The sequence below is a fragment of the Vulpes lagopus genome, chromosome X (assembly GCF_018345385.1).
Source record: "Vulpes lagopus strain Blue_001 chromosome X, ASM1834538v1, whole genome shotgun sequence".
In the NCBI taxonomy this organism is placed as follows: domain Eukaryota; kingdom Metazoa; phylum Chordata; class Mammalia; order Carnivora; family Canidae; genus Vulpes; species Vulpes lagopus.
Genome location: NC_054848.1, coordinates 119,564,027 through 119,581,750, shown reverse-complemented (window position 1 = coordinate 119,581,750; position 17,724 = coordinate 119,564,027). Strand labels below are relative to the sequence as shown.

At 36.5% G+C, this 17,724-nt stretch overlaps 1 protein-coding gene across 2 annotated transcripts in view; it reads left to right on the top strand.

Annotated features, from left to right (window-relative positions):
- The window catches only part of GABRA3 (gamma-aminobutyric acid type A receptor subunit alpha3), a 335,382-nt gene that overhangs the window by 200,424 nt on the left and 117,234 nt on the right, over nt 1–17,724 (top strand). For both annotated transcript variants that reach the window (XM_041741466.1, XM_041741465.1), the window contains exon 4: nt 294–361. In XM_041741466.1, the coding sequence (XP_041597400.1) occupies nt 294–361 (68 nt within the window). The remainder of the gene's footprint in view (nt 1–293; nt 362–17,724) is intronic.

Sequence of the window (17,724 nt, the reverse complement as noted above, 5' to 3'; positions counted from 1 at the left end):
GATGTGAGGGTCCAGCACATATGACTACCAATGATCTCTCAGGGCTTTTCTTAAACTTTGGAGCTTGGGGATTCTGTTGTCATTCTCAGTGATATCTAAAGGTATAAACTTTGTACCTGTACCTAGCACATAACGTGAAGAAATAGTACAGGTCAGAGGTTTTCCATCATATGTCAAGTAACCTTTCTCAGAAGTAGCAAGTTAGCTGTCATTTGGAATACTGCACTGGACTCTTTCTGAGCTTAGGGAACTGATTTTCATGACACTCTGCTTTTCTGCTTTCTTTGGCCTAGATGCGGTGACTGAAGTGAAGACTGATATCTATGTGACCAGTTTTGGCCCCGTGTCAGACACTGACATGGTAAGTATAATTCCTGGAAAGGTAAAAGTGAAAGATGATGCAACAGATCAAAGAAAACAAATTGGAGTTTATAGCTATGTTCTAGGGAGAAGCGTTCTCTCACATGAATTCCCTATCCTCACTATCCTACATTTCGCGAAATTCGTCTTTTTCCCTGCTCTCCCTACCCATTCACATATAAAGCATATACCTTCATCAGGAATACCCTTTCTTTCCACAACACATCTTTCAAAGTTCAGCTTGTATCCCTATCCTCAATTAAACTTTCCCTGTCTTCTCATTTTGTCAGCACTACACACATATTTACAGAGATAAGTCATGTGAGGACAACATTGTGGTGGGGACTTTCAAAGAGTCAAGCAGCCTGTGGTATCATCCAAGAAGTCTGCTTCTTGTAAACAGGCCCTATTCACTGGGGTAATAGACTGACCATGGTGATGCAAAATATTTGGCGAAAGAGTCAAAATCACTTCTGGAAATTCGTCCTTCTACAGATGTGAGCAGGGGAAAGCTTCAGAGTAGAGTCAAGGAATAGAACATGGCACAGCAGAGCTAGTAAGGGGAAACTCATGAGCCATCTTCAAGGACTTCTCCTTCCATTGCCTCTTGTTGTCAAAGCAAAGAATGCAGTGGAAAGTTGAGGCAGGAGACCCCATCCTAATGGGCCACCTGATCAATACCTACTAAATATCAGATATTTGATTGAATAATGATCATATAAGCAAACAAAGAACTATTATATGCTCAGTATGCCTGGCAGTTAATAGATGCTCGAAGAATTTTTGTTGAGTGAGTGACTTTGTATGGAAAATAAAAATCTTAAAATCAGAAAATGTTTAAAGAATATGAAGTGTCCAAAAATATGAAATGTCTATGTTCATTACTTAAATTTTTTTCTGTGTATCTTCATTGGGACTACTACTTAGCAGAGGATAAGGCTTCTTTAGACCTTTTGGGTAAATATAAACAGTTGTATAGGAATGTGATAGAGTTTACCTGTAGGTAATATAAAATGATTGAGTGTATTCAAGTAGGACAGTCAAAATATACATGTGTTGTTTTAGAATGATTGAGAATGACCTATCAGTCTGTACAGCATGGACTGCAGGGGGGAAAAGATTGGAGGCTGAGAGTTGGTTTAGGTATGTTGACTTTACATGGCTCTTTCTTCAATCAGGCAAGGTCTACAAGTCAGTTGGACAAGAAGACTAGTTTTCAGCAGAGGGAGTCATGAGTGGTTGTGAGGCAACGCCTGTACTTTGTCTTTTAAGTGTGGAACAAAGAGGATACTGAGATATAACAGATTCCCTGTATACTCCTTAAGGGCAAGTACCAAGTCCTCATGGCTTCCCTGATACTTAATAGAGTACTTGACACATAGGGAGAGCTCAGTAAGGGGCATGTTTGATGTACAAGGGGTGGAGGAGACAGGTCTCTCCTAGGGGCATCAGTAAAGCCTGTGTGTCTAGATTGCTCCCTCTCAACTGCTCCAGGTCTCAACTTGACTACTAATGCCCACAGTTTCAGATCCAGGCATGTGTTAAAAATATTGTCAGTTGGTCATTCAACAAGTACTCCTCAGAAGCCTAACTTTGCATTTGGGGCTCTAAGGATCCCTATATTTAGAGAGCTTATAGGCCACTGGAGATAATCAGATTCACCAGGGATATGCAACTCTCTCTTTGTATTGCTGGGAACTACTGATGGATTAGGATTTTTACAAGAAAGTGACTGTAGCTACTCTTTGAACACATATACGCTTACACTCACACACTCTCCTTTACTCTCACTCATGCACCAACATCCACAAATACATTCAGAAAAATATACATGCACACAAGAAAATACATACAGAATAAAAATAGTCCAGCTGCTATCCCAGGCACTTCATGAACACATGTGTGCAAACAGATACCTAAATCCAGGAATACTACAGAAACACACATGTAGCCCTTACCCAAATCAGCTCCTCTCCTTGCTCCTTCCCCACCCAAGTAGGCACACATAGGAATGCAGAGGCACTGGAGACATTTCAAACACTCCAGATTTTCTATATCTTGAAGTTTCATATTCTACTTTATTATTTGTTTTTTTCCCCTTATGGTTAAGTAGAAGCAATAGAATGGCTTTCCTGATAGGAAGGGCAGATTTGATCAAATAAATTTCAGGTTATTTTTAGCTGCACTTCCATCTTGTTACAAGGTAGAATAGCTATGATCACTCAGGCTGGGAAACACATTAATAGTGCTTTTAAAAATTTCTTCTTCTGTACTATTTCGTATACTGTGGCAATTGACCCTGGGTCAGGGATGACTTTGGGTGAAGCATCAGAAAGTTGTCTGACTTTAGCAACTAGCTGAAGCAATAACCCACACTCCCCTGAGACTACAGACTGCTTGGGTGAGTAGATGAAAACAAGAGCTGGCTGTGTTCTTGACTCACTAACAGCCAAATGTAATTTTGGTCCAGAATACTTTCCTAAGGAAATAGAGACAAGTTTATTGTTCATAAAGAGGAAGAATTGTGGTGCCAATTTGAGCATTGAAGTAGTATCACCCAAACCCTTTGCAGCCATTATATTCCTTACTCAAACACTGATCCCCACAGACATAGATCCTGAGTTTGACAAAAAAGCTCCATGAGGGCCATACCTATTTTGTTAATCCTGCACTACCAATACCTAATGAATGTTTGGCACTTGGTAGACTCTCAACTATTTGTTAAATGCAAGAATAAATGAGATGGAACAAATTAAATTTGAGGGGAAAATTATGACTGTGTTCCTTCACTTGATTGAAAGTCCTTCAAAGGTGGAGAACATGTCAGGTATATTTCTGTGTCTCTAGTACCTAGCATAGAACCTGATACAGATTCTTTGTAAATGTTCATTGAAATGATATGAAACATTAATAGCAAGTTGTGCAAAGAGTAAAAGTAGCTTTCTTTAGAAGACACTATGGAGTAGCAAGAGTAATGAGTCAATGATTGATGGCTCCAAGCTTTGGGCTACTGATTTTGGTGGCTGCTCCATTTTTTTAAAGTAAGGAACTGTGACAATAGGGAATTAGGCAGAGACAAAAGCAAACAATAGTAGATATTTCTAAGGGAAAAGTCAGAGAATGAAAATGTATTAAAGAGTACAAGATATAAATTGGAAACTACAATGGGAATTTTTACAGGCATCACAAATGAAAGCCTTGTGTTAACCATTTTAACAAATAAACCTTGATGGTCAAAAAAAAAAAAAAATACATGCTGTTCCTCAGCAGTAATATCAATCCTGTACCTATGGTCTTCAAGGAGAGAAACAGAATAAGGGATACAATCCCAATTTGAATTATCTAAGGCCATATGACCTTCTATTACTTTCTATTTTCAGAAGAATTTACACCATTTTCTCAATCCATGTATGGGAAGACAGTATAGTGGCAATGAGGGGAAGACTGCAAAAGATTTAGTGAAAATGCAGTTTCATTGTCACTTCTCTCTCAAATTGGGTATGTCCATTCCTTACCAGTGAGCAATGTCTCTTGGCAAGTGGAAATTTTCCCTGGTTTCCCAAGATCCTTTGAATTAGAATGTAGAGAAAGTGGGATACTGACTTGAAAACGGAATGCTATGCATATGGTCAGTGGTTGAAAAGGAAGGTAGAAAGGTGACAATTGATATTTTCTGAGAGACCTTAAGTGTTCTTACCACACATACAAACACACACACACACACACACACAGGTGATATATGAGTTAATTTGATTGTGATAATCATTTTACAATGTATACATATATTAAATGATCACATTATACACCTTTAGAAATAACATTGTACAACCTAAATACAATTTTTAGTTGACAATTGTATCTCAATAAAGCTGGGGGAAAAAGAAAGCTAACAGCTGAGAAAGAACTTTGGATGCTCTCCTGCTCCAAAACATCTTCTGAGGGACGCCTGGGTGGCTCAGAGGTTGAGTGCCTGCCTTCGGCCCATGGCATGATCTGGAATCCTGGGATCGAGCCCACATCAGGCTCTCTGCATGGAGCCTACTTCTCTCTCTGCCTGTGTCTCTACCTCTTTCTCTCTGTGTGTCTCTCATAAATAAACAAATAAAATAAAATAAAATAAATCTTCTGAAAAAAACTATTCTAAATCTTATCCTAAGGCCCTAGGTTCTGACATGCCACAGGTTCAGGGACCCGGCGTCCTGAATTATGTATTTAATGAATATTTATCTGAATATACTGATAAAACTAGTGAGCAAATACAGAGGACAAAGAGTAGTGTTAGTAGAGTCAGAACAAGAATAACTGGGAAAATTAAGATGCCAATTCTATGTATTGTCAATTTCAGTCTTTTCCCAGGGATACTTTAACTCTTTAGATACCTGCTAGGTAACAAGTGCCAGCTGCTGCTTGCCAACAGAGAAACTTCCTAGAGTATACAGTGGACAGCTAGGTAATGAAGCAAGTACAATACAATAAGAGAACTAATCGTATAGCATAATGGAAAAAAAAGAAAATAGAGGCTTGGGAAATATGAATTCATGAAAGATATAATTCTCGATACAGATGGCATACATTTTGATGTGACTTCTTGTGAAAATCATGCAAAGTTACCAGAGTATCAAAGACCATAGAGGAAAAAAATGATGTTGATTAAAAAGAAAGTAGTAGCAAGGGACCTCTTTCTTGGTGGCAGTAGCCATGAAATTATTGTTTCCCACCTAGCACTGGAAAAGTGGCAATATTCACTTCAAGCCCTCACTTACTGGTAGTCTCAGGCACAGAATGAAAGGGGGCCTTTATCTATTTTGAAAGCCTGTTGGGCTGTCAGTTTCCTTTTATTCTATAGGATATCATGTTTCTAGGTACAGTATAGAAAGGAGTCCATGTCTGTGGGGTTTTGCCTAGGAGTCCATGACCAGGAATCTTCTGGGCTACTTTTATGTAAAATAGGCAGGACACATAAACAATGCTAATAAGACTATTTCAAGGATTAAATGCAACTGAAAGGGGCAGATGGACTATGATTCTTCAAAATTCAGAATGATGGTAAGAAGGCAAAGAACAAAGAGAAGACTGGATAGTCAAAATAAGGGGGGGGGGGCAGTGTCCTGCCTATGAGGCACTAACAATGCCTTCACTGTAATGCAGTTGTCAAGTATCTTGGCTCCAGACTCTGCTAAAGTTAAATCAGCCTTGCAGTCCCTTTCTGGCAGGCTGCTTTGATACACTGCACAGTGTTAAAAAATTGAAGACACTCAGGGTCTAACACCAAACCAGAAATTTCCCCCCAGGTGGTACATATCATCTTTGCCTAGTGTAGTACCTTTTCCAGGAGGCAGATTTAGCCAGCCTTATTATCTGGAATATTTTATTTCAGTGCCTCACAAAACAATGAAATTTATTTGTCAATTTGGAGGCCACCATTTTTGGAAAGTATATGATTCAATTTGCAAGGAAGGAATTGATTACATTGCTAGAATGGTCAGTTCAAAATTGATTGCTTTTGGTCAAAGGTCATTGGATACTTATGGAGCAAATAATCACTATCTGATCTTCCCCAGTAGTTCTGACTATACAGAAAATAATATATTAAAAAATAGGTACTCATCACTCAACTTTTTAAATCTTAAAAATCTTGCCATATTTTTTCTCATAAGAAAAAATCTTTACTGATACAGATGAAGTCCCTTGTATACCTTATCCTGATCCCATTTTTCTCCTCCCCCCCAACTAGAACTAATTAAAACAATGAGTTTTCTTTTCTTTTCTTTTTTTTTTTTTTTGGTAATTTCCACACATATTATAGACTTAAAACTAAAGATGTATATATCACATGCAGTGACAAATATAATAAATGACACAAAGTGGTTTTCATGCTTTCACACTATAAATATATTTCAAACTGTAAAGTGCATCATAGCTTCTGTATTATTTTACAATTCATTTTTTCTTTTTTTTCCTTTTTTTAATTGGAGTTCAATTTGCCAACATATAGCATAACACCCAGTGCTCATCCTGCCAAGTGCCAATTCATTTTTTCAACCATGTATTGGAAGCCTTTCTTTCTGATGCATTTAACTCTGATTGATTTATTTTAACTGCTATAGACTACTCCAGTGTATGCATATTTTTTATTTATACATTTGTCCAATTCTCATGACAATGTGCATTTAGACTCTTTCCAAATTTTTCCTATTACGAACACTGATAACAACAAACATTCTTGTATACATCTTCTTGAGAATATGTTTGAGTTTCTGTAGGGTATGTACCTGCAGATAACATTTTTTATTTGTACATTTTTAACTTTCTTCAGATAGGACCAAATTACTCACTTGATGGGCTGTGCCAATTTATAATCCCACTGGCATTGTATGGTCCATTTCGCTGCACTTTTGCTAACTTTCTATTATTATAGTTTTTGCCATTCAGATGAGCATGAAATGGTGTCTAATTGATATTAGTGGAATTTTCCTGATTACCTTTGAAGTTAAGCCTTTGCCACCACCTGCACTACCCCACAGCAAAAGTAGAAACTCCATGCAGATCCTATTCCTTGTTGACATTTCTGAAGTTTCCTGTGGGATGCATGTGTACATGCATGTGTGTGTGCATGTGTTTGAGTGTGTATGTTTGTGTGATTGCTATTTCTTAGGTCACTAATCTGATTCTAGATAAAAAAAATTGGTAATTTAAGTTTTGACTCCTATTTATTTATTTATTTATTTATTTATGATCGTCACAGAGAGAGAGAGAGAGAGAGAGAGAGAGAGAGAGGCAGAGACATAGGCAGAGGGAGAAGCAGGCTCCACGCACTGGGAGCCCGACGTGGGATTTGATCCCGGGTCTCCAGGATCGCGCCCTGGGCCAAAGGCAGGCGCCAAACCGCTGCGCCACCCAGGGATCCCCTGACTCCTTTTTTTAAATAATAAATTTATTTTTTATTGGTGTTCAATTTACCAACATACAGAATAACACCCAGTGCTCATCCCGCCAAGTGCCCCCCTCAGTGCCCGTCATCCATTTCCCCCACCTCCCGCCTTCCTCCCCTTCCACCACCCCTAGTTCATTTCCCAGAGTTAGGAGTCTTTATGTTCTGTTTCCCTTTCTGATATTTCCCACACATTTCTTCTCCCTTCCCTTATATTCCCTTTCACTATTATTTATATTCCCCAAATGAATGAGAAAGGATGTTTTGACTCCTAATTTAAGAGAGCAGAAGTCATGGGAATTTCTACAAGATATTCTAGAAAGGCCAAATGATAGTAAACAGTAATAAATATGATAGATAGATCTACTCTACATCTGTTCTTAGTTTTTTAAGGTGTGTATGTGTGTGTTATATATGAAATTTTGCAACTTCTCTTTTGTCTCCTATTAAGATGATTGCATGATTTTTCTCCTTTAATCTATTAATGCAGTTAATTACATTAATGGGTTTCTCTGATGTTAGGTCATCTTTTACTTTCCTTGAAAGAATCAAACTTGATAATGATTTTTGAATACATGTATTGATTTTAACTATTATTTTATTCATGGTTGTTTGTATCTGTGTTCATAGGAGTTCCCAGCTTAAACTACTTCTCATTACCTCAACTGGTAGTACTCTGGTTCAGGCCACCCTTGCCTCTAGCATATCCAACTGTAAAAATCCCTTAACTGATTTCCTTGTCTGTACTCTTGTCACCCTATTATCTATAGGATGGTAGTGATTATATATATAATACACATATATACACAATAATTTAATGCAATTGCTCAGTTCAAAAATTAACATTTTTTGCAAATCTTATTTAATCTGTATTCTTACCCCTAACCCCATATGTTCTCCCCATTTTATCTCTTTTTCTTTATTAAATTTATCAGAAGTTTTCTATATTGTTAGTGTTGCCAAAGTAACCTGTTTGGGGTTTTTTTTTCATCACTCACATGTATTATTTATTTTTGTTTTTTGTTTCACCACTTTTTGCATTTGTCTGAGTCATTTTTTTCTTTTATTCTTCCTTCCCTCTCTCTCTCTCTCTCTCTCTCTCTCTCTCTCTCTCTCTCTCTCTCTCTCTCTCTCCTGTCCATCCATATTTACTTTCTTTTCTTTTTTTTATTAGAAGCTCATCAGATCTCCACCATCTATTGGGCCACGTGGAGGAGCACACAGTGAGGGGACTAACATACACATCGTGAGCAGTGGGAGGGGGTGGAGGCAGCACGGTGGCTCCAGGGTGCCCATGGATGGTTGGAGGTTGGGGAACAGGGGCAGAAATCAGAGATGCTCCTGCCCCTGCTGTACCCCTGCCTTCCACACAAACATCAGTTATCTTTTTCTTTACTTTACTTGAGTACTCTGTGGTCCTTCTGGTTTCTTGAGGGAGATTAGCTTTAGGCTTTTACTTTTTTAAGGCAATCTTTAAGGCTTCTTTACAGCTATCAATTTCCTTCCAAGTACCACTTGAGTGTCCCACTACAAGATTTCATATTTTATAAGCATCTTTACTGTTGTTCAGTACTAAGTATTTTCTAATATCCTTTATGATTTTTCTTTGCTTCTTGAAGTCTTTATAGTAGGATTTTCAATTTTTACATATAAAACTTTGTTATTAATTTCTAATTCAATGCCTCATATTGAAAAAGGATGACTTGAAGGTTATGAAATATTTTTGTGTCTTGAGATTTGCTTTATGACTTAGCACATGATCACTTATTTTTGGCAAAAAAATGTATTTTTACTAAGTGTCAGGTGGATAAGTCTATATATATATACAGATACGAAAAAATATATATATACAGATACTTATCTATATAGAGATATAGAGATAGGTTGATAGATATCTGCATATATATACATATATGTATATATATCCCTTAGCTCATCTTGTCAATGGATTGTTTGCATATTTTAATCATGCAAATTGTTGTTCTGATTGTTCATTTATTGAGAATCTATGGGTTTGTCACATTCTCCTTGTAATTCAAATTTGCTTTATGTATTTTAAGTCTATGTTATCTTATACATAAAAATTTAGAATTGTTATTTTTCCACTGAAGATACTTTGCTTTTTAATGTAATGATATTTTATCCCAAAGAAAAATGTTTGTCTTACAGTCCACTGTGTACTTTATAATTCTACCACATTATTTTGATAGTATTTGCTCATATATATGTTTCTATTACTTACTTTCAACCTGTGTTTTTAGGTTTCTTTAGGAGTGACTCTTGTATATACATAGCATGTGGCTATACTGTTTATTTATCCTTAGAGTACAGTAAGTTTGTTTCTACCAACTTATGGCTTCTTTTCCCCATATTTTTCCATGGATTATTTTTACTTGTTTTCTATAGATTGAAGCATTTTCTATATCGCCAATTGCTTTTCTCTACTGCTTTATAAGCTTTATATTTTATGTCTGGTACATTCTTTAGTGGTTTCTTTAAACATTAACATACATACTTGACCTAAAGTTTAATATCTCCACCCTCCTCCCAAGTAATACAATAATGCATTAATCAACATATCCCTACTCCCTCCTTCCATTAGGTTTACTCAAGTTATTTATTCCACCTAGTTTTTATAGTCCTTATTATTATTTGTAGAGAGCCATTATTTGTTTAATTTAACCATATGTTAGTTAATACTTGGTGCTCGCTATTTCTACTTCCATCTTCCTGCTGTTTTAGTTTTCAACTACATAAATAACTTATTTTAATAGTTCTTTTCATGAGGATATAGTCAATCATTTATTTATGAAAAGTATTTATATTTTATATTTTCTGAAGCTCTTTGGTAGAGGGGTACAAGATGGTGGAGTAGGAGGACCCTAAGCTCACCCCTTCCCATGTTTACAACTAGATATCACATCTAAGTCAATAAACCTGAGAGTGATCCAAAGACTGGTAAAACAAACTCCACAACTAAATGTAGAGAAGTGCATCAGAGAGGTTAGGAAGGGCAGAACCTGTAGTGTGGAGCCGCCCACAGAAGGGAAGGAACAGCAGTCATGGAAAGGAGAAAGGACAAGGCAGCCCACAAAGGGAAAATGAATCCCAGTAACATCTGGCCTTGAAAAGCAGAGGGGCTGAATTCCATGAATTTGTATAACCAGCAGGACTTTGTATAACCAGCAGAGCCTGCAGCTTTAAAAGTCACCTGACTCAGGGCTGGGTAAGCTGGGAGGATGAGTGATAGCCAGGTCCCTGCTCTTAAAGAGACAACAGATTCAGGAAAGGAAACATAGAAGTAACAGCTTGCACAACTGGAGGGAGATCTGTTTACACTGTTGTGGATTTTATTGGGAGACTTCTCTGGGAACAAAGGAGCTGGCAGCTGCCATTTTCCTCCCTACCCCCATCATAAACTCAGAGCCACCTATGACAGGTGGTACCACGCAGACACTTGCTACCTAACCTGTTAGCAATGTGTCTCACCCTTGAGTTTTCCTGAGGATTGTCTGACTCCAGACCTGCTGGCCTCTGCCCTGGACCTAGTTTAAGCTTTGTTAATACAACACATGTCCTGCCCAGCTGCTGCCTTCCTGTGTTCCACCCATATGGCGACTATACTTAGGGATCCTGCCTAGGACTAGTGGCTCAGTGAAAATTTTGTTAATGCCACATGTGTGCCTTGACCAGTGGCTGAGTGCATAGTTACCTTGTACCCCTGACCACCTCTGCTGTAGCATGCCACACCCCAGGCTACCACCATGATTTGAGGAATTAGCCTAGGACTAGCAGCTCAATGCAAATTTTGCTAACACCAACACTCCACTCCCCAGCCCTCTTATGGTCATGCTCTGCCTCAGAGCTAGCCTGTATGGGTCTCACACTACAGACTGCAAGCAAAGCTGACAATGGGCAGAGAGTCAGTGTAGAGTCTGGACTGAAAGGGAAAGCTACACACACACACACACAATAGCAGGACATAAGCAACACACATAGGATACTGCCCTGAAGTGCCAGGTTCTGATGAACAGGGCACACTGCACTGCAGGGCACTACAAAACCTCTTCTTCATAAAGGTTACTTACTACTTACAAGAGCAAAGATGTAGCTGACTTTCATAACACAGAGAAACAAACACAGAGAAGTAGACAAAACGAAGAGACAGAGGAATTTGTCACAAATGAAAGAACACAACAAAATCACAGCAAGGTATCTAATTGAAACTGAAATAAGTAATATGCTTGATAGAGAATTTAAAGAAATGATCATAAAAGGTACTCATTGGACTTTAGAAAAGAGTGGAGGACATCACTGAGACCCATAACAGAGATAAAAAATAACATATCAGAGATGAAGAACTCTGATATAAGTATTGCTACTCCAGCTTTCTTTTGACATCCATTTCCATGATAAATGTTTCTCCATCTCCTCACTTTCAATCTACAGGTATCTTTTAAGTCTGAAATGAGTCTCTTATAGGCAACATATGCATTGGTCTTCTTTCTTTATCCACTCTGACACCCTGTGTCTTTTGATTGGAGCATTTAGTCCATTTACATTCAAAGTAATTACTTTTATTACAGTAATTACATCTATTTTATAAAAGTAATCACATCTATTTTATAATAGTAATTACATTTATTTAAATGCAAATAAAAATGCAATAGATGGAATACAGAGTAGGCTACAGGAAGCAGAAGATCATATCAGTGACCTGAAGGATAGAGCAATGGAAAGCTGAACAGATGAGAGACAAATATAGCATCATGAGACTAGAGTTAGGGAACTCAGTGACTCCATTAACCATAATCACATTGATATTATTGGGATCCCAAAAGGAAAAGAGCAGGAAGGGAGGCAGAAAATGTGTTTGGAGAAATGGTTGAAAACTTCCTGAATCTGGAGAGGGAAACAGATGTCAAAATTTAGGAGGCATAGGGATCCTCCAACAATTTCAACCTGAGGAGGTCCACATAGTAATAAAATGCCAAAAAAATGATAAAGAATTTTAAAGATTACAAGAGTAAAGAAGACAATTACATACAAAGGAAACCCAATAAGGAAATAAGCTGATTTTTCAGCAGAAACTGTGCAGGCTAGAAGAGAGTGGTATGATATATTCTAAGTGCTGAAAGGGAAAAAAATCTGAAGCCAAAAATACTCTATGCAGCAAGGATATCATTCAGAATAGAAGGAGAGATAGAGTTTCTCAGACAAACAAAAAAGTAAAGGAGTTCATGACAACTAAGCTACATCTACAAGAAATACTAAAGGGGATTCTCTGACAGGAAAGGAAAGACCATAGCTAGGAGTAAGAAAAGTAAAAAACAAGAAGCAGTAAAAATAAGTATATCAGTAAAAATCAGTCAAGGGATTCATAAAATAAAAAGATTTAAAATATGATATCAAATATCTGAAACAAAGAGGGGGCAGAGTAAAAAATGGATTTAAAATTAAATGACCATCAGCTTAATATAGACTGCTATATGCAGATGTTATATATAAACCAGATGGTAACCACAAATCAAAAAACAGTAATATAAATGCAAAAAATAAAGAGAAAGGAACTCAAGTATATCACTAAAGAAAACCAACAAACCATGAAAGTGAGAAATAGAAAAAAGGATGAGAAAAAACTACACAAGAATAAAGCTACAACAAACACAAAACAAATAACAAAGTGGTAATAAATACATATCTACCAGTAATTACTTTGAATGCAAATGGACTAAATGCTCCAATCAAAAGACACAGGGTGTCAAAATGGATTAAAAAAATAAGACCAATCCATATGTGGCCTATAAGAGACTCATTTCAGACTTAAAAGACACCTGTAGATTGAAAGTGAGGAGATGGAGAAACATTTATCATGGAAATGGATGTCAAAAGAAAGCTGGAGTAGCAATACTTAGACAATATAGAGTTTAAAACAAAGCCTATAAAAAGACACCCAGAAGGACACTAGGTAATTATAAAGGGAACAATCCAACAAGATGACATAAGAATTATAAATATTTTTTCACCCAACATGGGAGCACCCAAATACACAAAACAGTTAATAACAAAAAGGAACTAATTGATAGCAATTCAATATTGGTACAGGACTTTAACAACACATATCAATGGACAGATCATCTAAGCAGAAAATCAATAAGGAAACAGTGGTTTTGAATGACACACTGGACTAGATGGATTTAAAATATATTTAAAATATTCTATCCTAAAAGATCAAAATACATATTCTTTTCAAGTACACATGGAACATTCTCCAGAATAGATCACATATTAGGCCATAAAACAAGTCACAATAATTTTTAAAAAATCAAAGTAATACCATGCATGTTTTCTGACCACAATGCTATGAAACTGGAAATCAACCATAAGAAAAAATATGGAAAAAAGTAAAAATTCATGGAGGTTAAATAACATGCTACTAAACAATGAATGGGCCAAACAAAAAATAAAAAAGTATGTGGAAACAAATGAAAATGAAAACACAATGGCCCAAAACCTTTGGGATGCAGCAAAAGTGGTCCTAAGAGGGAATTTATAGTAATACAGGCCTACCTAAAGAAGCAAGAAATATCTCAAATAAACAGCTTAACATTATTCCCAAAGGAGCTAGATAAAGAACAAACAAAACCCAAAACCAGCAGAAGGAATGAAATAATAAATATTAGAGCAGAAATAATGATCTAGAAACTAAAAAAGAAATTGAACAGATCAATGAAACCAGGAACTGGTTCTTTGAAAAGATCAATAAAATTGAGAAACCTCTAGCCAGATTAATCAAAAAGAGAAGTACTCAGAAGTGAAGGAGAAATAATAACCACAACAGAAATACAAGCAATTATAAGAGAATATTATGAAAAGCTATTTGTCAACAAATTAGACAACCTAGAAAAAATGGATAAATTCCTAGAAATATATAATATACCAAAACTGAACCAGGAAGAAATAGAAAATTTGAACAGACCAATTATCAACAAGTATATTGAACCAGTAGTCAAACCACGCCCCCAAAACAAAACAACAACCCAGCAAACAAAAGTCTAGGACCAGACAACTTCACAGGGAAATTCTACCAAACATTTAAGTAAGAGTTAATATCTATTCTTCTCAATTCCAAAAAATACAAGGAAAGCTTCCACATTCATTCTGTGAGGCCAGTATCACCCTGATACCACAAAAGAAGAGAACTGCAGGCCGATATCTCTCATAAACATGGATGCAAAATTCCTATACAAAATATTAGCAACCAGATTCCAACAATATATTTTTAAAACATCATCACAATCAAGTGGGATTTATTCCCAGCATTGAGAGTGGTTCTGTATTCACAAATCAATTAATGTGATACATCACATCAATGAAGGGTTAAAAACCACATGATCATTTCAACAGATGTAGCAAAGTACATCAGTTTCACAAAGTACAACATTCATTCATGATAAAAGCCCTCAACAAAGCAGTTTCGGAGGGAAGCATACCTCAACATCATAAAAGCCACATATGAAAAACCCACAGCTAATATCATCCTCAGTGGGGAGAAACTGCGAGCATTTCCTCTAAGGTCAGGAATAAGACAAGGGTGTCCACTCACCACTTTTATTCAACATAGTACTGGGAGTCCTAGCCACTGCATTAGACAAAAAAAAAAAAAAAAAAAAAGGCATACAAATCAGTAAGAAGTAAAATTTTCACTCTTTGTAGATGACATGATACTATATGTAGAAAACCCTAAGACTTCAGCTAAAACCTATAAGAACTGATTAGTGATTTCAGCAAAGCCACAGGATACAAAATCAATGTGCAGAAATCTGTTGAATTTCTATACATTAACAATGAAACAGCAGAAAGTGACATTAAGAAAACAATCTCATTTATAATTGCACCAAAAATAATCAGACACCTAGGAATAAATCTAACCAGAGTGTGGAAGGCATATACTGTGAAAACAAGACAATGCAAAGAAATAGACATTCCATGCTCATGGGTTGGAATAACAAATATTGTGAAAATGTCTATACTACACAAAGCAATCTACACATTTAATGTAATCCCCCTCAAACTACCAACAACTTTTTCACAGAACTAGAACAAACAATCCTAACATTTATATGGAACCACAAAAGACACCAATAGCCCAAGCAATTTTGAAAAAGAGAAGCAAAATAGGAAGTATCACAATTACAGATTTCAAGTTCTGTCACAAAACTGTAGTAATCAAAACAGTGTGGTAGTGGCACATAAATAGACACATAGATCAGTAGAACGGAATAGAAGACCCAGAAATAAACTCACAATTATATGGTCAACTAGTCAACAAAGAAGGCAAGAATATCCAATGAGAAAAAGACAGTTTCTTCAGCAAATAGTGTTGAGAAAACTGGACCACTTTCTTTTGCCATGCAAAAAAATGAATTCAAAATGAATTAAAGACTTGAGTGTGAGACCTAAAACCATAAGAATTCTAGAAGAGTGCTCAAGCAGTGATGTCTCTGACATTAGCCATAGCAACATTTTTCTAGATATGTCTTCTGAGGCAAAGGAAACAAAAGCAAAAATAAACTATTAGGACTACATCAAAATATAAAATTTATGCACAGCAAAGGCAACAACCAACAAAAGTAAAAGGCAACCTACTAAATGGGAGAAGGTATTTGCAAATGACAATCCAATAAAGGTTAATAATCAAAATATGTAAAGAACTGATACAATTAAACACCCAAAAAAACAGATAATCCAATTAACAAGTGGGCCAAAGACATGAACAGACATTTCTCCAAAGAAGACATCCAGATGGCCAACAGACACATGAAAAGATGTTCATTATCATTTAACATCAGGTAAATGCAAATTGAAACTACAGTGAGATGTCACTTACACACCTGTCAGAATGGCTATAATCAAAACCATAAGCAACAAGTGTTGGCAAGGAAGTGAAGAAAAATGAACTTTCCTGCATTGTTGATCAGAACGCAAACTGGTGCAGCCACTATGGAAAACAGTATGGAAGTTCCTCAAAAAGTTGAAAATAGAACTATGCTACAATTCAGTAATCACACTACTAGGTTTTTATCCCCAAATGCAAAAAATATTAATTTGGAGTGATACACGCACCCCTATGTTTATGGCAGCATTATTTACAATAGTTGAACTATGGAAGCAGCTCAAGTGTCCACTGATACATGAATGATACGGAAGATGTGGTATATATACACAATGGAATACTATTCACCCATAAAATGAGTGAACTCTTGCCGTGTGCAAGGTGGAGAATATACTGCTAAGTAAGATAAGTCCGAGAAAGACAAATACTATATGATCTCACTCAAATGTGAAATTGAAGAAACAAAAGAAAGGAACAAAGGGGAAGGAGAGAGAGAGAGAAACCAAGAGACAGGCTCTTAACTATAGAGAAGAAACTGATGGTTACCTGAGGGGGGAGGTAGGTGAGGAATGGGTGAAATAGGTGATGGGGATTGAGTGTACTTGTCATGATAAGCACTGGGCGATGTATGGAATTGCTGAATCACTATATTGTATACCTGAAACTAATATAACACTGTATGTTAACCCTAGTGGCATTAAAATAAAATTTAAAAAAATGTTTATGGAGCACCTATTGTATGCCAGGTGCTAGAGTTATAGTAGCAAATAAACCAAAGTCTCAGGTCTCATGAAGCTTCCAGGCTAGTGAAATGAAAGAAATATTAACCCCCCCCCCAAAAAGAAAAATAGTAACCAAATAAAAATATATTTTATCAGTGCTGACAAAATAATGCCTGAAGAAAAATAATACAAGGGAAAGGGAAATTAGTATTTATGATAGAATATTGCTTCTTTGATATGATTACTTCTGAATAAGATCTGAATGCTGTGATTGATGTAGCCATGGAACTATGTTACTTCTTTCATAAAAAAAATTATCTATATTTGACCTTGCTCTTTTTTTTTAAGATGTATATTTTTTTATTTATTTTTTATTTTTTTAAAAATTTTTATTTATTTATGATAGTCACAGAGAGAGAGAGAGAGAGAGAGAGAGAGAGAGGCAGAGACACAGGCAGAGGGAGAAGCAGGCTCCATGCACCAGGAGCCCGATGTGGGATTCGATCCCGGGTCTCCAGGATCGCGCCCTGGGCCAAAGGCAGGCGCCAAACCGCTGCGCCACCCAGGGATCCCTACCTTGCTCTTAAATGATAATCTTGTTGGCTATATAATTCTTTTGGTTTCTGTTACTGTTTTCATGAAGTCTTCTATCAGTGAAATTGTTATTTCTTTGTAGGTAATATGCCTTTTCTGTTTTGCCATTTTTAAGATCTCTTCTTTGATATTCTTCAAATCCACTATGTGTTGGCTTGGGTCTATTTTATATATTGAGATTGTAACTCATTATGGGCCTCAAAGCTAGGGATGCATATATT